The sequence below is a fragment of the Tiliqua scincoides genome, chromosome 5 (assembly GCF_035046505.1).
Source record: "Tiliqua scincoides isolate rTilSci1 chromosome 5, rTilSci1.hap2, whole genome shotgun sequence".
NCBI classification, from domain to species: domain Eukaryota; kingdom Metazoa; phylum Chordata; class Lepidosauria; order Squamata; family Scincidae; genus Tiliqua; species Tiliqua scincoides.
In genome coordinates, this window is record NC_089825.1 from 6,333,783 (window position 1) to 6,356,152 (window position 22,370).

At 47.9% G+C, this 22,370-nt stretch overlaps 1 protein-coding gene across 1 annotated transcript in view; it reads right to left on the minus strand.

Moving 5' to 3' along the window:
* ACVR2B (activin A receptor type 2B) overlaps positions 1–10,535 on the minus strand; it is a 123,935-nt gene extending 113,400 nt beyond the window's left edge. Inside the window, exon 1 of the mRNA XM_066627915.1 lies at positions 10,182–10,535. Coding sequence (XP_066484012.1) covers positions 10,182–10,233 — 52 coding nt within the window. The 5' untranslated portion in view covers positions 10,234–10,535. The remainder of the gene's footprint in view (positions 1–10,181) is intronic.
* Positions 10,536–22,370: the final 11,835 nt, after the last annotated feature.

Here is a 22,370-nt window from a genome sequence, read left to right on the forward strand (position 1 = left end):
CATAGGTCACATTTGGTGAGGACCCTGTTATGCTCCCTGTATCCTTATCTGAAATTTCATTGCACTGTCCAAAGTATCTGGGTGTTGAAGTGTTCAAAGCTTCTGAACACTGCCTAACAATTACTCCTACTTTATCCATCTGGGTCATTCATACAACTACTCCATTAGGTAGGCCAATGCTATTCTCTCCATTTTAGAGAGAGAATTGCCTTATCTTCAGCAGTTGTGGTTTGCCCAAGGTCACCTAAATGAATTCATGTCCAAGCAGGCATTTAAACTTTTGGGTTAAAGCCATGGCAAAGTTAGAGGGGATACAAAGCAATAAGACTTGCAGGGAAACTCACCGCAGCATGCAAGAGGCCCTTCCCCTTCAGAGCCATTCCAGGCAACTGGAGCAAAATGGAGGCATGCACTTGTTTTGCTCCCACCACCTGGAATGGCTCCAAAGGAAAGGGGGATGGGCCACTTGCATGCTGCCATGAGGCTCCCCACAAGACTTAGTGCTTTGCATCCCCTTCTAGTGACACCACTGGGTTGAAGTTCATGCTCTTAAATAATTACACTACAATAATACGCATGAATGCATTCCTTTATGCATACATATTGCACAGAGTAATCAGTCTACCTATACTTCAAAGCTCAGAATGTCTTACTTTCATTGAGGATGCAGTTTTAGGCTTGTTGACAGTTTAAGACAATGATTACCTTTACTTTTGGATATCAAAATCAAAGGACCTGTGGGGGAAAAAAACCAACACAGGTAAAGAGTCCCCCCCACACACACAAAAGAGAAGCAGAAAGATGGACATAGCAAATGCTTTGCATATTTGGTTTTGAATGCCCAGAGGTGGCAACCTGTTCTGACATAAACACCATGACATCTTTGCAACTTTAATACTGTCGTATTTAGTTCCCTTATTTGAGAAGGGCCTTGACATTGTCCACGTGGTGCTTTGCTGTCCTAACTATCAAAAAGATATCAGTAGCAAGCAGTGCTAAAGGAAAGAAGCAAAGCTGGAGATCCTATCAGCAGAAGCTCTGCACAACCTGGGAAGAAGATGCAATTCTACCATCACCAGTTTTATTTCGAAGAACTACATTTAATGTATAAGCAAGAGGGGGGAGGGGAGAAAGCTTGTACCATTTTAAAACACAGCATTAAAAAAGAGCTGGATCAATGAAAAGATAGCAAGGAAATAATGTTAAGTTTTCAACAAATTCCAGGAAAGGTATGGACATTCATTGATGTCCTTCACACAGCAGGTCCCAGGTTCAATCCCTGGTATTTCCTGTTTAAAGGATCTCAGGCAACAAGGCTAGGAATGACCCTGGTGAGCTATTGTCAATAAAAGCAGACCAGACATTGGGTCCAATTCAGCAGTAGGTATTTCATGCGGCAATCTCTAGTCTAGCATGTCAGGACTCACCCATGCTAAAGGGAGCCTGCCACCACTGTTGAGCCAATAGAAAATATTACTTTGCATTATTATTTGACTTGGAACAAAGCTGTCAAAAAATGAATTTGGTTCTAGAAATAAACAAAACAGGTATGGATCATGGATTCAAGGAGATGTAGTATACAGATGAGAATGGCACTTGGCTGGATCATGTGCTACTTTCTGAACACAATATGGAAGGGAAGAGCATCAAGCTAATGCACACATTTGCAAGTCAAAATCTGGAAGTAAGGAAAAACCAGATTGTAACTCTACAGAATACTGCAATCATCTGCACCAGGGATTCCAGGGGAAGAGAACAGATTTGAGGAGATCCTGGGAGAGGAACATGTGAGCAAGTGCAAGCTAAATGTTTGCTTCCTCCCACCCTGGCGTCACACATTTGACCAGGCCCACTGCTTGTACAAACCAAAAAAATACTGCATCACAATTGTCCCAATCCTTAAGTTTATTAAAGTAATTCACCATTCCAACTTTCTAATCCAAATGGAACAAGACTTCAACCACAGTGACCCTTTAACTCTTGCTGCATAAGAGCAGTTATAAACCATAATCCTATGCAATAACAAATCTGACAGAGCATTTTCTGCTGTGCAAGAACTCACTACAGTATGCTCTAAAAATTTCTTCCTCCCATTCGTTCTCAGAGAACCAACATGTACCTCTCTCTCTCTCTCTCTCTCTCTCTCTCACACACACACACACACACACACACACACACACACACACACACAAGTTAGAGCAAATTGTTACTGGCAATATCTTGATATAAACTTGCTATACACACTCCATTGTATATTGTTGTCTGAAGTGGCATATGGTTCTGGCACAGCTCAATGAGAGAGGGACATAACCCCATCATGCTACATTTCAAGTACAGTAGAATAGTTCAAGAACTATTCCAAACAGAAGAAGGGTTAATATTGTGCTTGTTCTAAAGGCCATTTCATAGAGAAGCTACAAGATCAAATAATTTGGAGGTTTAAATACAATTGATGTAAACAAGCCCAGTAAGAGCTTTGCTTTTCACAAGTTTAAGTTTTCCAGTATGTACACCATAATTAATATTTACAATATAACCTGGCTCCCACTTAAACAAGGTTTAACCTGCTTCAAACCCTAGTTTGAAACACAGGAACCATAGTTAAGGTCAGCAGAAGGAGTTGATACCAGAGAAGGGAGAGGGAGGGAATATACAATACTGGGGTCCACTCACAATTGCATAACCATGCTAAAGAGATGGTGAGTGCTGTGTTTGAAGTTTGAACCAGATTTATGTGGTGTTCAACTGTATTGGAAAGCTCTTGCATGTAAAAAATTAGGAAGTAGAGATCTAGCCTAGCCTTCTCCTCAAAGGTAGAAGGTGACTGGAATATCCACAATAGCCTCTTGAGTTGGGATGGAAAGATGCTACTTCAGAGCAATGTTATGTTTTGGAGGGTGTGGAAGCTGCCCCACTCTATGGTGTTATTTTATGTGAATTGTCTTGGAAATTCTTCTGAACTGGAAGGATATAAATCAAAGACATGAATGAACAAGCAAACAAGATTGAACCAACCCCATGTGCTGTTTTTCACTTCTTATTACCAATCCTGATTCTTTTGCACCTGTTTTATGTATAGTTACATGCACTGATCCAACACATGTTATTTGGTACATGCATCCAATACATTTTGTGCATAGACATAGTATGAGGCTAGGACAGTATGAACAATAAAATAGTGTCTCAGTCAAGACTTCTGGTGCCTGGTATGCTTAAGCAGGCATTGGAGTTGAGGGAAGATTAAATAATATTTAAAGGGACTAATTCAAGGGACTGTTTTTGAGCTATGTTTTCATATATTGTATATATTTATGAGAACAAGAGCCACAGCCATTCCACATCTGTGTCTTAACCTGCTCTACTCAAAGATCTGCCATAGGATATTTATTCAGTTCAAACTGAAAGATTATATAGGTATCTTGATTCCAGAGGGTTAGCCATGTTAGTCTGGCATCTAATGACATGGACTCTAGTCCAAGAACATTTGTGCCAAAATAAATGTTTGTTTTAATATATCAGGGACTCCTTTTTATACACACCTTGACACACTCTTCAGCCCTTGATAAAATGGGCCGTTCAAAACCTTCAGGGGCCTTAATTTCTGAATAAGCAATTGTCTGCAGTTTTTATTCTTCTGTGGCATTCCTATGCTGCTGTAACAGGCCAGCTTTCTCCCATTGGGGTGTGTGATACCAGACCTGACCCTTTGTGATGGAGCAAGATAGAGATCTAAATTCAACACAGAAATAGAGAAAATGCCCATTCAGTATTTGTGGAAAAGAAATCATAAGTAAATTGTATTTTAGGGTCCAATTGACCCACAAAATACAAAAGTGACAATATAGTTTCCACCATCACCTCCTGCTACTCACCACACTAGTAAGGGGGAAAGGAGGGTGGGAGAGAAACAGGATTTAGAATGGATCCGTGTGGCTGAAGAGACACAACATTTCCACAACAGATAACGTAAGAAGAGCCCCGCTGGATCAGGCCAAAAGCCCACCTAGTCCAGCTTCCTGCATCTCACAGTGGTCCACCAGATGCCTCATGGAGCATACAAGAGACCTGCATCCTGGTGCCCTCTCTTGCATTCTGAGTGAGAAAAAGTTCCCCACTCTTGGTTTACAGGGCAAGTGACATCCAATTCACAGAACTTACAAGCTCCTTAGTGTAGCCTCACAGAGAGATTAAGGTAACAAGAGTGAAGCATGCTTTTCCTATGCAGTAGTTAGGGAAAAGGGGGGGGGGTTAATTGCATATTTTTCTATTAATTTTTGGAATGGAACCCTAAGAATTGGTCCCTGTGCATTTCCAAACATATTTACAGTCTCAGAGAGTTTATGTCCTCTTCAGTTTCCCCAAAAGACGAGAATTATAGTGGCATCTCTCAAAAGGCAAGATTCTTAAAGCATAGGAACACTACACAGAGAACTTCCAAGCTGAATCAAAGTGAAGCATTCCATTTCCAACAGCATAACAAAGACCTCTTAATGCTACAAAGTAGAGCATGTGATGGTGCCTTACACTGGTTCACTACTGTCTACTCGAATTGGCACAGCTTTCTAGGAACACAACTTTAACTGGAGATAACAGGGATTAAACCTGGACCCTTCTGCTTGCAAAGTATGTGCTCTGCCACCAAGCTATGATCCAACCCCAGTATCTGGTAGTTCTGCTTCTAAACAAGGAGGTTCCATTCAGCTTATATAGCTAATAGCCAAATGTCATACCTACCTTCCATGAAGCTGCTCGATCCATTTAAAAGCCATCTAAATTAGCGCCCCAACATAGTTTATTATATATTCTGAATATATGGAATAATGCAAAACAGTACTCTTATGACCAAGTCACAACACCATCCTATGCGCTTTTTATGTGGAAGTCTGAGTGCCATAGGACTCATTCCCTAGTAAACATGCTCAGTATTGTAGCCTTAATATTAAGGCTTGCATAGTAACAACAACTTAATGTAAGCACTGCAACCAGTCAAGAGTCCTGATATCTAGAGTGGCATAATCTATATCTAACAATAGATTTTGTTAATAGGATTCTGAACACTAGTTCAAGAGTTTTGTGTTTTTAAAGACCAGCACCATTAACCTTGGCACAGCACTTCATTGTGTTTAATTAGCAAGCTAATGAAGCTGGTCTCATTCTTTTTTCTCAACCACAAGAGAATAAATGCAGAGCTCTGGGAAACAGAAGACTTTGCTGCTAGGAATTCAATACGCTGCAGTGTAGTGAAGGGTTAGATTTATTTAAAAAATTATTTAAAAAAAATATTTATTTATTTGGTGTTTATGTTTTGCAATACTCCACCAAGAGGTGATTTGTACAACAGAAATCATTTTCATGTGATCCATGTGTCTTTGTTTATAAGGGGGGGAAAAAAGAAAAGATGAACACAATTTCTGAACATTTGGGATACAGGAAAATTTGCAAACAAAACACTAGAAATGAGCATAATGTTTTCATCAACAAATCTTCATATACTCCAAAAATTAAAGTACACAACAGTTATTTGTTAAGTAAAGCAACAGCCTGTTTTTGTTTCACTAGAGTTAGCCAAGGTGCTACTAGAAATCATCCCCATGCATTTAATTGAAGTCAAGTTATTTTCTTAAATAGCCACCCTTTCTCATTAATGACATGGACTCTACACATACTCCACACATACAGTGTCTTTGGACCAACACAGGAGAACTACAAATACATAATTTTTCTTAACTGGGCATTTCTAGAAGGCTGCAAGGAGGACCTGTTGCAAAACAATAACTACATTAAAAAGCCAGCTGAGGCCATTCAGAAAAGCAGTGCACAGTGCTGGTTGCTTTGCAATGGGATTGTCCATCTTCAGAGAACTGTCCTCAATCAGATAATGTGTGTCTTTTATTTTAGAAATGTGAATTTAAGAAAAAGGAAAAGCATATGCATATTAGTTTTATGCAACAACCTTTGGGGGAGATTTCTAAAATACAATTTTTAATCTGACTCCAATACAAGGGGGTGTATATTCTTCCCCATTTAAGGAAAAGCAGGTAATGATTTTCTAAGTCATTTTATATTGGAATAAGCCAAATAGGCTAAAGGATAAAAAAAATAATATAATCATACAGGGGGGAAAAATTGGCTAAATACCAATACCCCTTATATAAATTCTGCTCCTGCTTCCAGCAAGTAGAGCAGTTTGTGATTATGGGCACCCTGAATTTCATGACTGGTAGTGCTGAAAGCATTACACACACAAACACACATCATTGTTATCCTAAGCCACCCAGAAATGCCTGATGGTAACGAGCAGTCCCAAGGAAATAGATCATTCAGAAACCCGTTCACACCAAGGGACAAAGATCTATGTAAATACACCATCACATAGACAAATGCTGGGCTGCTTCAATTGCTGATACGTACATTTTAAAAATATACATTTAATGGGTGTGGGTGGGTGTGTGTGTGTGTGTGTGTGTGTGTGTGTGTGTGTGAGAGAGAGAGAGAGCGCATTGTTTACAACACAGAAAGGGGAGAAAAGAGAGGAGGCAATGACAGTGAGCCACTGAACAAAGAAACACCAGCCCTCACTGCTGCTGCCACCTTCTGCTTTGCTGGATTTAACCCCTTCCAGATATTTCCAAGCACATTCCACAACAAACCCACCAAGATAGGACACACTTTTTAAGAAAGGAAAATAGTGAACTGGTGCTGGGACAGATGGAAATATGTATAATGGGAGAGAAAAGGGGGGAACCTTTCTTCACCTCTCACTGCCTGAATGTATAATTTAAATGCAACCCTGAAGAAGATAAAGAAAGGAGAGACTGGAGCTCCCTTCATCTCAGGCTACACAGCCCTGGTTGAGACAGAAAAAGAACAGCTGCAGGACCCTGTTTAAAACCAGCAGCCTTTGCAGGTCTGTGATCTTATTATACAACTCACTCTCTCACACACAGGCCAAGCCAAAAATATTCTCATGCTTGGATACAACTTGACAAGTTGCTACTATGCAGAGCCTGGAGGAGAGAGCCAAGCTCAGTTCGAGGATCCAGCCCTGTGTGTGGTGGCGTAGCTAGAGGGGGGCAAAGCACCAAGTCTTGCAGGGAGCCCCACTGTGGTGTGCAAGGGGTCCAGGAACAGTTGGAATAGCTCCAAAGGGGAAGGACCCCTTGCACACCGCGGTGAGGCTCTCTGCAAGTCTTAGGGCACAATCCTCACCAGGTCAACTCAGAAGTCAGTCCTATTTTGTTCAATGAGGCTTACTCTCAAGGAAGTGTAGCTAGGACTGCAGCCTTAGTGCTTTGCCCCCCCTCTGGCAACGCCACTGCCTGCCCAGGGTGGAGGAGGGAGGCAGTGCGTCCAGAATGCGTCCACGCGTGCCCTGCACACCCCCAGTGCCCGGGCGAGAAGCCTGTGGGGGGGCAGCCCGGGGGCCGGAGGCGAACCCGAGGCTCTGCGGCTTTAAGATGCACCCAGCCAGCTCCACGCCGTGCTCTGGGGCCGGGCACTGACGTCAGCGCCTGTTATTATTATTCCGGAGCCACGAGATTGGTGTGGCGCGGCGCGTGTGCGCAGCCTGCAGTGGCGTAGCTGGAGGGGGCGCGGCTCCCCCCAGCTACGCCACCGTGCGCAGGCTGTGCGAGCGCCTCGGCCGTGCATGCAGCTTCCGCGGAGCTGGGCAGGGGCGATCTTCCTTTGCCCCCCTGGGAAAGTCATCCACACAGGGAGGTGGAGGGGAGGCGCACAACAAAAGCAACCAGCTCCCTCCCAGCGAGGGCTCTGGCATAGGGAGAGAGAGAGGGCTCAGCCCCCCCCCTCCAGCCCCACCACAACCCCCTCCCCCTCCAAGCAGCAGAGAGGGCGGGAAGGGAAGAGCAGGTCTGCAGGGGAGCGCAGAAGAAAGCAGCATTTCCATGACAAGAGAGGGCAGGGGGAGCGCCTGCCACTGAAACTTCCAGCCCGGGGCGGGCCAACCGAGACTACAATACACATAAACCCTCCCCCGCCTCTACAGGGTGGGGGAGTGGGGCCTTTCCCCTCCCTCCAGGGGACAAAAATTAAGAAGCCAGACACTGTCCCGGCGGGCACGCATGGAAATGAAGGGGCAGCCTGAACAAAAGGCAGAAGTGCTCCACACCAGAAGCAGCAGCCGAATTGGGGGCCCGATCCTCTCCACACTTAGCTGCGAGGAAGCCCCACTGACTATAAAGGGACTGGGCCCTGGGGCTGCAATCCTAGCCACACTTAGCCGGGAGGAAGCCCTACTGAACGCAATGGGGCTTACTTCTGAGAAGCAGTGCCTAGGATTGCGCCCTGCAAAAGATGCATTCCTTTGGGGAAGAGCCACTGGGTAGCAGGGCCGCCTTTCCCAAGCCGGCTTCTTCGCGGCCAGTTGTTTCCATGCGCCTTTGTTTCCACCAGGACTACTACGAGTCGGTTTGGTGGCGCGACCAGACCAGGGCGAAAGTTTAAAAGGCTCACAAAGGGAAGAGAGCCGGCGCGATCTCTCCTCCACGCACCACACGCAGAGGAAGAGCTTCAGCCCGGGTATTTTTCAAATCGGTGTGAAAGTCTGCAAGGGGCTCCGGGCGCAACATCAGAGCCTGGGCAACCACCACCAGTTCGGAACCCTCCAGCCCCAGCTCCTGCAGGGATCCATCCCCTGGAGAGGGAAAGGGAGCGCACGGCCTTCGAACCCCCACCACAAGGGTGCAAAGTCCCCGCTTCCAAAGCGAGGGACAAAACCTATCCGCAGGAACTGCCAGCCAAGAGCACGCCGAGCGGGGAGGCTCAGGTTTCAGATCCAAAGGAAAAGCACCGCACTTGCTAAGAGGAGGAGGAGGAAGCGCCAGGCCTGGCGTGCAGTGTGTTCTCCTCCCGGGAAAGCTGGTTCCCTTCGCCCGTCTAAGAGGAGGCACTGGGGGCGAAGCAAAACCGAGCACGTTCTCCTCTCTCCGCCCATCTTTCCCAACCGATGTCAACCGCGATCTTTTGTTCCCCAACCGCGAGCCTGCCTTCCTCCCTCCAAGTCGGGGCACCGCTTGAGACCCACCGCGCTTCTGATCCGGCCAGTGGCGTAGCCACGGGGGGGCTAGGCACTTGCAGGGAGCCTCACCGCGGCGTGCAAGGGGTTCCTCCCCTTTGGAGCCATTCCAGGCGGGGGTGCCAAACCGAGGCGAACCTGGAATGGCTCCGAAGGGGAGGGGCCCCTTGCACGCCGCCCTGAGGTTGCCTGAAAGACTTAGTGCTTTGCCCCCCCAGCTACGCCACTGGATCCTAACAACTCTGAGAAGCCCCAGCGAGTCCCACGGAGCGATCAGAAGGAAGCAGACCACGAACACCACACTGGCCACCAACAACACAAAGTTTCCTGGGTTTTGCTCGTCCCCTTTAAAAGAAAAACAAAGTCACCTGAATTGACTCTTTATGCTTTCCGCACTTTGGAGGCTTTTAGATCTGGTCCCCCCTCCTCTTGCAAAGGGTGCATCATTCCTCGCAAGGCACTAAGATCGCGATCCTGCCCCCCCCCCGCGAAAATATATTTAAGGATTCTGAAAGCCCAAGCCTATGCATGTCTACTCAGAAGTAAATCTGAGTCAACGGGGCTTACTCCCAGGAAAGTGGGGATAGGACTGGAGCCTCAGCCATCAAGCCTATTCACACTTTCCCCGGAGCAAGCCTCAGACTATAATGGAACTTACTTCCGAGTAGACATGCATAGGCTCGGGCTGCAAGATCGCCTAGCCAAACTCGGGGGTAGGACTGCAGCCTTCGCATAAAGCCGATCCACGCTTTCTTGGGAGCAAGCCCCACTGACCACCATGGGACTTACTTCCGAGTAGACACGCATAGGCTCCGGCTGCAAGATCGCCTAGCCAAACTTGGGGGTAGGGCTGGAGGAAAGTGGGGATAGGACTGCAGCCTTAGCCATCAAACCTATCCACGCTTTTCTGGGAGCAAAGCCCCACGGACCATGCCATTACTCCCGAGTAGACCTCCGATCGGGCTGCAAGATCGCCTGGCCAAACTTAAGGAGAAGACGGGGGGGGGGGAGAGTGGGAATAGGACTGCAGCCTTAGCCATTAAGCCTATCCACACTTTCCTGGAAGCAAGCCCCATAGACCCTAACGGGGCTTACTCCCGAGTAGACCTGCCCGCTCGCCCGGCCGAACTTTCCTGGCTGTACTTACGTGCGCAGAAAGTGCCCCAAAGGAGGGCGAAAGTGAACCAGGAAACCATCATATTCCTCGTTGTCCTCGTGGCTCTTGTTTACTCCAGCAAAAGGAGGGAGGTGGGAAGCGGCGGGGGGAGGAGGACGAAGGTTCCCAAAAATCTGCACAGTTGAAATAAAAAGTCTTCCTGGAGAAAAAAGCGACTAAATCCTGGCCAGTTTGCAGCAATGTATCCAAGTGCGGAGAAACAAGATATCCCGGGGCAGGTGGCCGCTGGATGCGGGGCGCAGGCGGGCTGTGTCGGGGCCCCCTCCCGGCTGAGCTGTGCCGTGTGCGAGAGAGAGGCGCGCGAGCCCCCAGCCAGCCAGCGACCCCTCCTCAGAGCAGCCTGCTCCTGCCCTCCTCCAGCAGCAGGGGCGGAGGAGGCGACGCCGCGCGACGTCAGCCCCCCACCCAATTAGTTCCTACAACCAAAACAATGGCAGCGGCCCCCCCCGCGCGCGCACACGCCAGGCGCCCCGGGGCGCGCGCGCTCTGGAGCCTCTCCGAGGGAAGGCGGCGAGCGCGGGGCCGGCTCTGAGCTGCCCGCATCCAGAGGGGCCGCCGCGGAGCGCGCCCGAGGAGGAGGAGGAGGAAGGGCGGCCGCGGCCCCTGCCCCTGCCGAGGGCGCCGGGGAGCGTGCGGGGGGCTGGCGGGCGGCAGCGAGCTGCGCTCTGAGGCATCGCTCGCCGGCTGCTGCTTCTGGAGGGGCCGCTGGAGAGGCTGGCGCTGCAGCGGCCATGGACGGGCGGGCGCCGGGGGAGCCGGGGGCGCGCGCCCCGCACGTGCACGCGCGCCGTCCCCGACCCTACGGCCCCCCCGAACTGAGTCCAAAATGGCTTCTAAAGTGGGGAGGGGGAGGGGAGCGCGCGCTTCTGGCCATGTGGGGGCGCGTACGGCTGGTTTATCCCCACACGTGGTGGAGCCAGCGGGGGAAGCCCGGATGTTTGGTACAAAGGGGGGTGGGTGGGGGGAGGCGGGACTGGGGAAGGGTCTCGGCGCCTCCTCAGCAGCTGACTGGGTGGCGGAGGCTGCCCGTCAAGGCGCAAGGCCTGGGAAAGGCAGCGCTGTGGGCTGCGGGGGGCGCGCACGGCTGGGCAGGCGGCTGAGTGGGGTCTGCGCGCCCCCTTGCTGGAGGGCCGCCTCGTGCCTTCGCCAACAAGGGGGGGCTCCCAAGCAGGCGGCAGCAGCGCCTCAGACTCGTCTTGGGCGCGTTCACACGTGAGCTTGCGCGCGCAACGCGTTTCTGGGGGGCCGGGATTTGGATTTGCCCGCGAGCCCCGTCCCAGGCACGTCTGCTCAGAAGCAAGTCCCTTGAGAGTCAGTGGGGCTGACTCCCGGGTAAGCCTGAGGCTGCCATCCTGTCCACACTTTCCTGGGAGTAAGCCCCACCGACTACAGCAGGCCTTACATCTGAGGTGGCCTGCATAGGATGGGGCTCTCACCTCGCGTTCTCAAAGGATGCGCGCAGCCCAAAGGAGTCTCCTTGAAGTGCACCTCAGAGGCGTCCAGCTGGCCTCTAGTGGACTCCTGCACTCAGTGGCATAGCTGGAGGGGGGCAAAGCACTAAGTCTTGCAGGGAGCCTCAGCGCAGCATGCAAGGGGCCCCTCCCTTCAGAGCCATTCCCAGTGGTGAGAGCAAAACAGAGGCATGCCTCCATTTTGCTCTCACAGCTGGAAATGGCTCCAAAGGACCACTTGCACGCCACTGTGAAGCTCCCTGCAAGGCTTAGTGCTTTACCCCCCCTGCACTAGATGGATATTTGCCTGATTAGATGCTCTTATCCATAGGAGCTTCGCCACTGACTTGGCTAGGGTGTGGATTTTACACTGTTAGTGCACTGGATGTGTTGGTGATAAAAACTGACTATAGCACACTGGCACTTTTTGGACCGTCTAGAGAAAAAAGGCTCCTGAGTGGAAGGACACAATAGAGACATACACAGATATTCAGTGGGTAAGGGGTGATGTTCTTTTCCTTCTCACGCAACACCAGAACCAGGGCATATCCACTCAACCTGAGTGTCGGGAGAGTTAGAACAGACAAAAGAAAATACTTCTTTACCCATTGTGTAATTGGTCTGTGGCAGTCCTTGCCGCAGGATGCGGTGATGGCATGTGGCCTAGATGCCTTTAAAAGAGGCCTGGACAAATTTCTGGAGGAAAAGTTCATCACAGGTTACAAGCCATGATGTGTATGTGCAACCTGATTTTAGAAGTAGACTACCTCAGAAGGCCAGATGCAAGAGAGTGGCACTAGGATGCAGGTCTCTTATTTTGTGTGCTCTCTGAGGCATCTGGAGGGCCACTGTGAGATATAGGAAGCTGGTTTAAAAGGGCCTTTGACCTGAAGCAGCAGGGCTCTTCTTATGTTCTACCTTCTGCACACATCCTTCCAGTGACTTGTGCCCACTGAAAAGCAACATTCCCTGATGTTTCAAGGAGGTTGGGTAGGGCTGATCCAAGATCCCAGGGTCCCTGAGGCAGTGTGTCATATGCTGTCTCCACCCTTACCTGATGATGTGCCAGCACCTGCTCCTCCTACTCCCTGGACTGGAAAGGGAAGTGGGGCACAGAGCCAAAGAAGTAATGGTGGAGAGGTGTGAGTGGACTAGAGTTGTGGAGGGGGAGGAGCAACAGTCGAGTGGGTGGGCACCTTCCCCCAATGTGCTGCCTGAGGCTACTGTCTCAGTTGGCCTCATGGATAGGTTGTTCTGAGCTTGGGAAATATACAACTCATTATTTAAAATCATGGTCCATCCGGTTGTTAGAGTGGCCGGCACAAACCAAGCCTTCCTGGAAGAGTGCAGAAGGTTTGCCTAACACTGGAAGGGCTTGAAAAATTTCACACTTGCTGAAGCCAAAGAACAACTGCAAACAGCCAGAACCCAGGCAGGCCCCTTTTGACACTACTGAAGATTGCCCTGATGTTTAATCAGAGGCCCTGCAGCCACACAACCGCCTCCAGAGAAGGGCTTACTTGTGTCTCGCACATCTCTGAGGAATACTTTTGATCACATTCCCTCAGGGAGAGCCAGCAAAAACCTGCTCTTTCCACACGTTTTTTAAAAAGGGAATTTGCCACCAGACAGATAAAGAGGAAACTGGTGAAGCTTATTTGCAAACTTGTTGCATTAATTGCCCAGATTGCTCTTGCACCATTCCCCACAATTTGACTTCCCTTTTCGGGCAAAACAGATGCAATGTGGGACATTTGTGATCAGATTGGGGCAGCAGAGGGGAAAGCAGGAGTGTTTAACTTTTCCCTGGGCCATTTTCCTGCTCAAAATCACCACTCCCACCAGCCAAAGGTGCTGTTTTTCCACTGAGGGGCGGGAAGACTGGTACTTTGTCCAGCACAATATAGGTATTTCAAACCCCCAGAATTATCAGAGATACCACAGTTATTCTCATATCTCCTTCCCTCCCATAATTTTTACAAACTCAGCTCTGTCATGAGAGTATCCGTGCTCTAGATGTTGTCTACCATTGATGCAATATAGGAGCAGTGACAGTTGCTACATAATAGTGTTGAATCATATGGCAAGAGCTTGTAAATGTTACATCAGGAAAAGGAAAAACTCAACATGGGCAGCAGCCCCACCTCCTCGGGCCTGATCCACCCTCTCCAACCCCATATCACCTCCCCCCACCCACCCCTACAGGCCAGCAGAGCACCTACCTGTTCTGGTGGGCACAGGCATCTGACTGACAGTGGCAGGCCAGCGCCAACCTTACCACCACTGTGTTGGCTTTGCGCTGCCACAGCATTTCTTATGGCACATCTGCAAGTGTGCACACCCATTCCACCAGCAGTAACCAGTTTAGGATTGGGCTGTAACTCAGTAATCTTTACAACAGCCTTGAAAAGTAGGGCATTGTTCTTATACCATATTACAGAGGAGAATGAGAGTTGGTGACTTGTGTGAGTGAGTTCATGGCCAGGGCTGGTCCCTGTAATAAGTGAGATTCTTGGGACCTGTTTGGGGCACTGCCCAGGCCAGTCTCCCTAGTTGGCCACCATGGACCCGCGGCCTTCACTGGATCCTTCTCCCTGGCTCCTTGCCTGATCTCTTTGAAAAGGGAGAAAGGTTGGGGCAGGAGTAATAAATGGGGAAGATGAGCTGCTCCCGTCAGTTGGTTTCAGATGTTCTGCCCTGCCCTCCTTGCCTTTCAGAATGGCAGGGAGTGGGAAGCAGAAGGGAAAGGGCAGTGGCAGGAAGAAGGTCAGCAGAGAAGAAGAAAAATTTGTGTGGTGCATCAAGAGTGCCATGGGGGGAGCAGTGACAGGAAATGTGGGGGGAATACGCGCAGTGCACTTCATGCTCCATGAGGAATGCAGCACCTGAATGCAGTCTCAGGCACCAGGAGGGTTTGGGCCGAGCCTGTTCATGGCAAAGGCAGAGTTTGAACCAAAAGATTTTATGATTCCCATTACACTATATCTAGTCGTCCTTCTTCATGCTCTCTTACACGCTATATATTTTAATATGTGTATAACATGACATAAGAAGGAACTCACACAATTTTCTCCTTTGTGCCACTGTAAGGAAGCTAGAACTGGTAGAGAAAGACACAATAATCCCACCCTCCATTTTATTTTTTAGGCATGAGGAAGGCTGCCAGTGATAATATGTGTGTTGACCCTCCACCTCACCTGACCTCAAAGAAAAATGCTTCATTAGGATTTACTATGCTATAATCCATTTTTGATTAAAAATGATAAATCAACCTCCATTTGATGTTATCCACAGCACATGTCAAACAGAGCAGTGCCTGCCAGCGTAGGGCATGCTGGGCGACAGAGAAGCAGGGGATGGATCAAAGAAGAGCAGCCTTCTCCATGCTTGGTGTGATATTGTGTGTGTGTGTGTGTGTGGTGTTTAGTGAGGGGATGGTTCGAGTGCTTGAACCTCAAAGACAATGATTCAGTGTGTCACTTCTCTGATTTTATCAGCCTATCTTCAATCCTCTTGAAAACGTTACTGTGATTGAGTCTGTTCTTCAAATGTGTTTTTGTTTCCTTAACAGACTGGTGATGCAATTTGATTGTTTAGTTTTCCGCATTAGCAATTTTTTTTCTCATTTGGTTACACAGCTCATATGCTGGTCTAGTTCAGACAGTCCAAGAAACCATGGCTTGTTGGATCATGAATGTGAGCATAAGTACATGTGAATCCACATGCTCCCTACCTCCTCTTAATAATAATAATAATAATAATAATAATAATAATAATAATATTACAGGTATTTATATACCACCTTTCTTGGTCTTTATTCAAGACTTTATTCAAGGCGGTTTACATAGGCAGGCTGATTAAATCCCCATAGGGATTTTTACAATTGAAAGAAGGTTCTATCTTTCAAGAACCACAACAGTCCAGGTGTTTCACTCTGATCTGGTTTCACATTCTGGCCTCCATCCTCCCATGCTCAGAGCAGATGGAATTGCTCGGCTTCAGCTTGTCAGCTGCTTCAAGGTCGCACGGTGCCGGTGGCCTCGAACTGGCGACCTTGTGGATGTTATCTTCAGGCAAATGGAGGCTCTACCCTCTAGACCAGACCTCCTGCCCACTCCTCCTTTCCTACTTCCCTTGTGGCATGCGGAGTCATGTGCTACTGGAGCACTGGATGATAGTTGTGAACCCACCTATACTGGTAAGGTGGCAAGTGAGACAGGATGGGGTTGGGGGAGAGTGGAACAGAGGGCAACGGGGTAGGGAAAATGTAGATCGGCTCTGGGAAGGGTGAGGGATTGGCAGCAACACATGGCAGTCACCAAATCCTAGGTTCCTTCCCAGACCCGATCCCACAGCACATGTCCACGTGGACCTCTTCCAGCAATTTCACTAGTGTAGGTCTGAGTATACCCACATAAATTTTCCCTTATCCAGAAGAGACCTCCATGACTGTGACCCCCACCTTGCAGGATGGCTTTGACGCATTAGTGGTGGGGGAAGCATAGGATTGGGCTGAAAGGCTAATCCACATGAAGAAACTTTGGGCCATACTACTTAAAGGGTTGTGAAAACCCTGAGAGTCCAGACCACGCACCTTAAAATAAAAAACAAAACAAAAACTTGACATTTGGCATTTGAGGTTTTTTCTCTTGACCTAAAATTGTATGGTATGCACCCGTTCACACTAATTCACCAATAATTAAATGAAAATCAGGGTAAATATTTTAGCATTTGTATCCCCATACAATTAATCTCTAATTGAACACTGATATGTGGTTGTGTATTAAGTTTTGACAAAAGAACAAAAGTGTTGTAATGCTTAGCCATTTTTAGATTATCACATTTAGCAAATATTAGTGCAGAGAATATAGAGAACTCTTTCTCTCAATACCAAGCTAAACAAGCGCATCGGTAAAGCAGCTACCACGTTTTCCAGACTCACAAAGAGAGTCTGGTCCAACAAGAAGCTGACGGAACATACCAAGATCCAGGTCTACAGAGCTTGCGTCCTGAGTACACTTCTGTACTGCAGCGAGTCATGGACTCCTCGCTCACAACAGGAGAGGAAACTGAATGCTTTCCACATGCGCTGCCTTGGACGCATTCTCGGCATCACCTGGCAGGACAAAGTTCCAAACAACACAGTCCTGGAATGTGCTGGAATCCCTAGCACATATGCACTGCTGAAACTGAGACGCCTGCGTTGGCTCGGACATGTTGTGAGAATGGATGATGGCCGGATCCCAAAGGATCTCCTCTATGGAGAACTCGTGCAAGGAAAGCGCCCTACAGGTAGACCACAGCTGCGATACAAGGACATCTGCAAGAGGGATCTGAAGGCCTTAGGAGTGGACCTCAACAGGTGGGAAACCCTGGCCTCTGAGCAGCCCGCTTGGAGGCAGGCTGTGCAGCATGGCCTTTCCCAGTTTGAAGAGACACTTGGCCAACAGTCTGAGGCAAAGAGACAAAGAAGGAAGGCCCATAGCCAGGGAGACAGACCAGGGACAGACTGCACTTGCTCCCAGTGTGGAAAGGATTGTCACTCCCGAATTGGCCTTTACAGCCACACTAGACGCTGTTCCAGAACCACCTTTCAGAGCGCGATACCAGAGTCTTTCGGGACTGAAGGTTGCCAACGGCCTAGTGCAGAGAAACTAAGGTTTTATAAGTAGCCTTGCCTTGATCAAACAGGTCAGAATTGTTTTAAATATTTTATGAATCCTGTTGGACTCTCACGCTGGCAGAATAAGTGTGCCAGTATTAACTGCTTTTTGGGAGTCACAAAAGGTGCTCCAGAGGTGCACGTTATCAGGGCACCAGCAGGAAAGTCTCTGCTGTGCCACACATGGTAGCAGCTCTGTTGGGACCCATCAATTGGGGTATGTTGGCGGGGGAGGTGGGACAGGGTGGGGGAAGGGTGGGAAGGATAGGATTGGACTCTTAGGGCCCAATCCTATCCAACTTTCCAGCATTGGTGCTGCCATCATGCAGCCCCAAGGTAAGGAAACAAATGTTCCCTTACCTTGAGGAGGTCTCTGCTCCCTGGGGCATTTGGTGGGCCGCTGTGAGATACAGGAAGCTGGACTAGATGGGCCTCTGGCCTGATCCAGTGGGGCTGTTCTTATGTTCTTAACTACAATTCCCAGGAGGCCTTGCAGGTCTCTTGTTATCTGGTGTGCTCCCTGGGGCATTTGGTGGGCCGCTGTGAAATTCAGGAAGCTGGACTAGATGGGCCTCTGGCCTGATCCAGTGGGGCTTTTCTTATGTTCTTAACTACAATTCCCAGGAGGCCTTGCAGGTCTCTTGTTATCTGATGTGCTCCCTGGGGCATTGGGTGGGCCGCTGTGAGATACAGGAAGCTGGACTAGATGGGCCTATGGCCTGATCCAGTGGGGCTGTTCTTATGTTCTTATGCCCCTCCACCCACAGGATGGAGTGCATGCCCCATTGGTACAGCAGCACCGGCACTGAAAAATTGGATAGGATTGGGCTGTTAGACTCTTTGGTCAAGAGACCGAGGGCACAATCCTAACCAGGTCTACTCAGAAATAAGTCCTATTTTGTTCAATGGGGCTTACTCTCAGGAAAGTGTGGTTAGGATTGCAGCATGAGGTTCTGTTGCAGTACTTTGCTTTGGTCTAGCAAACTTAGCTCTTGCAAAGCTTATCTTGTTTCTGAAACCTAGGTGGAGAGGTCTCAGTGAAAGAACAACCAACAGACCCCAATTCTAGGGTGGGAGGGAAAGGGGCTGCTTGCCTGCTGTGGTGAGCTGCTCTGCGAAACTTAGTGCTTTGCACCCCATCTAGCTACACTACTGCAAGGATCAAGTGCAGTGATTCCTGGAACAACCTAATTGATTGGCATGAAATATGGAAAAACAAGGATACATGTGCAATATGATACAGCTTTATCATGGAGATGATAACCTGGCAAGGGAATCAGAAATACAGGGTGAACCAAGAGTAGGTGGACAGTAAATAAATACAATATAATATAACACAAACGGCATAGTTATAATGAACACCATCATTATAGTATAACCCTAACACAAACCCTATTCTACCTACTGCCCACCTACTCTTGGTTCACCCTGCATACTGGAATACAGGCAGAGTGGTGAGCTCAGAGCCATAGCTGCAGGGGACAACGCAGTTCCAAATGCGCCGTGTAAGTGGCCCCTCCTCCTTGCTGTCAGCAGTGCTGACCAGAATGGCTCAGATGGCAAGTGGGAAGGGCCATTTACGTGGCATGTTGCGGCACCTGCAGTACTTACTGTTGGGCCCCCTGAGTGAGCATGAGCAGCTTCTCTTGCATAGCCCAGTTCCGACGTAGGTAAAACTCAGCTTACCATATGTAAGGCTGTAAGTCCAGAACAGTGCGTATACACACATTGCAATACACAAGCTTTGCACACACAACTAGGATCTGCTGGAAAGTAGGTACATTGTTGCCTACAATGCACTAGAGAGCAGTGTATTGTCCAGGAGGCAGGTGTTTAACTGCTACCTGTAAATCTTGTGGGGCCAGTACTGAAGTGACTTCCTTGTAGTCTTTAGATTCTTCAGTCCTTGCCAAAAAGAAAAAAAAAATCCACCAAGGTTGAAGGATCTATGAAAACCTTGCTTTGGGGAACAGAACCCCGGCTGCAGTCCTATGCATTCTTGACTGAGAGTTTCTTTCACTGAAACATTGGGACTAACAGGCAAACATAGGTGCATAGGTTGGGCATACAAAATAAGCAGATGTGTATACTGGCTCCCTGAGTTATGGATATCCACATTTTGGACGGCTGCATCAGTGCGTCCATACAGGCATAGCACGTTCTTTGTGGTGCTTTTGCACAGATGCAATTGCCTGGTTTGGCATGCACTGGCTGTTTCAAGCTATGCATGTTCTGACTTCCATCCAGACCTCTAGAATGTATCCAGCACATTCATATGGACTGTGTATACCTGTTTTCTTGCTTTAATCTGGCTAAATAATTTGGGACTCCTTGGGAAAAGGATTTGGAACTGTTGTTGGACAAAAGAACAAACATAGGAAGAGCCCCACTGGATCAGGCCCAAGGCCCATCTAGTTTCCTGTCTCTCACACTGGTCCACCAGATGCTTCCAGGAGCACACAAGACAACAAGAGACCTGCATCCTGGTGCCACTCCCCTGCACCTGGCATTCTGAAATAGCCTATTTCTAGAACCAGGAGGTTGCACTTACCCATCATGGCATGTAACCTGTGATGGACTTTTCCTCCACAAATGTGTCTAATCCCTGGCATCTAGGCCAGATGCCATCACCACATCCTGTGGCAAGGAGTTCCACATACAAATCACATGGCGAGTAAAGAAATATTTTATTTTTTTCTGTTCTAACTCTCCTGACAGTCCATTTTAGTGGCTGTCCCCTGGTTCTGGTATTGTGTGAGAGGGGGAAAAATCCTCTTTCCCCAAAAATGCATAACTAACCAAAGTCCACAGGCATCTTCACCCCATCAGCTCCGTCTCAGCTGGCCTCTCCGTCCCTTTCCATCAATCACGCCACCCCCTGCCTCTTCTCTCTGCCACTGAAATCCTGCAGAGAGGAGAGACCTTTTGCACCTCTCGCTATATGTCCTCCTCTTGTTTGGATGTCTTGTCCTTGTAAAGCTGATAAGATTCACTTTCCTTAACTTGAAGGGCACACAAGAATCGAAAGAAACTTGTGGAACACACATCTTCCCCCACAGCCATTCTCTAGATGGAATTAAGCCTAAGTGCAAAGGAGAGATGTGTATATCATTTTTTTCCCTTCATGAATAAGATCTCAAATTAGCAGCCAAAAAAGTGAGTCATTATACATCTTTGCCATATGTCACTTCAAATCAGGAAGGCCTTCTGCTCGGCTAACAATCAATTCCAACCATTGCTATTAACAAGAATGCATCTTTTCCCAGCAATAACACAGCAACTACCAATTTGCGCAGATTAGAAAAGGAGGAGAATGATCACATCGGGAGCAAAATGGGCAGAACAAATACATCTTACATACAGACATATCAGATTATTTATGCACAGCATTACAATCAGGGCTATAGCCAGCCTTCCTTGCTAGGTGGGGCTGCCACATTCCTAGGTGGGGCTTCAGAAACTTGAATGAGAATGGGGGGGTTAAAGCATCAGAGTGGGAGGAACGTTGGCTCATCACCAAGTAAAGGGGACAACATTTGGCAAGCTGCATCAGGTGATCTTGAACCAACCCTAGCCCCAGCTGCAAGACAAAAAAATCTTGCAAACACCCTCCTCCCCATGCATGCTGATTGGAGACAGTGATGATTTTATATCCCAGAGTCATAAGAGTAGACCAATTCTGTTCTCTGTGCAGCTTTTATAATTCCGTGAATAACAGTGTATTATCATTCTGTTTGTCCACCCTTTAGAAAAAGCTGAGCTGAAGAGTCAAAACTGCGAAACAGTGGCGACAACTTAATGAAAAATAGAGCTCTGCATTTAATTTCCTTTTTAAGTTCTAGCTGGGCATTCAGAGAGATCAAAGAGGCTTCAGCATGTGCAAATGATATGCGAACGATACCAGAGAAACAGATTATAGCACTGGCACACGTTGGTATTTAAGTAAACATCCACTTTCAAAAAACTAATGTCTAAAGTAGACTAATGAAAATAAAGTGTACACATTCCATTCCATGATGGCAATCTATAATCCATTTGAATCGAAGCCCTTGAAAAACTTCGATTTAGTGTCAATGTAAGTCCAGTGAGAATTTTCTTTCACAGCCTAGAAAGTATCCTGAATGTACCCTGAATATACATACAGCAGCGGTGGTGCTGTGGATGCAGTGTTTATCCCAAAATGGAGAGACCTGGGTACAGACATCTACTCAGAGTGGGGCCCTAAGATCGGTGCATGGCCCACTCCTATGTAAAGGAAGCACAGGCGAAATGTCTGCTGAAAAGCAGCCATAAAGCACTTTGCAGCATCACTAACAGCTGGTGCACCAGCAGGAAGGTCAGAACCTTTCTGTACTCATGGGTGGAAGCCTGCCAGAGAAGGTTAGTCCAATGCAAGGGTCAACGGTTGGAGGAGGGCAGTTCCTCAGCTTCTGGTGCACCTCTTGCTATACCAGGAAGTGTGTTCCACCATTGAACCACTAGTTCTAGCAGCAGGCCTGCCTCTACAGGATTGGGGCATTAAACTCATTCTCTGCTTTTAAATTTCATTTTTCAAAAGTCAAAAATTGGGTCATCACTTGTATAATAAGGATAATTGACCTCATGCTTCCATCTTCTAATCATTAATCTGTATTTTTTTCCACTGGGACAAACTACTCTGGCTTGTAGTTAATCTCCAAATAAATACATGTTTACTACTCAAGGGGATACATCCTAATATAGGATAACTGTCTTAGCTGGGTTAAAGGAAATGTATTTTGGTAAACTTAATTTAGACCTTTATGGGAAAAGTGTTCCTTTCCAGAGTTATCTATAAAGGAGGAATTCCTTACTGGGTCTTTCGGGAGTGCTTCTTTCACTGCAGTGTGAAAGTGAAGACAGACATTCATTTTTTACAGAGCCAATTCTGAGAGTGTTCAAGGTATCCCTTGTGCAGTGGACAAGATAGGAGGACTCTGCAACGTTTAGGAAGATCACAGTTTCAAGTAAATACATGTTAACAATGGCAACATTTACAAAGAATGGTCACAATCCACGGAGATGTGA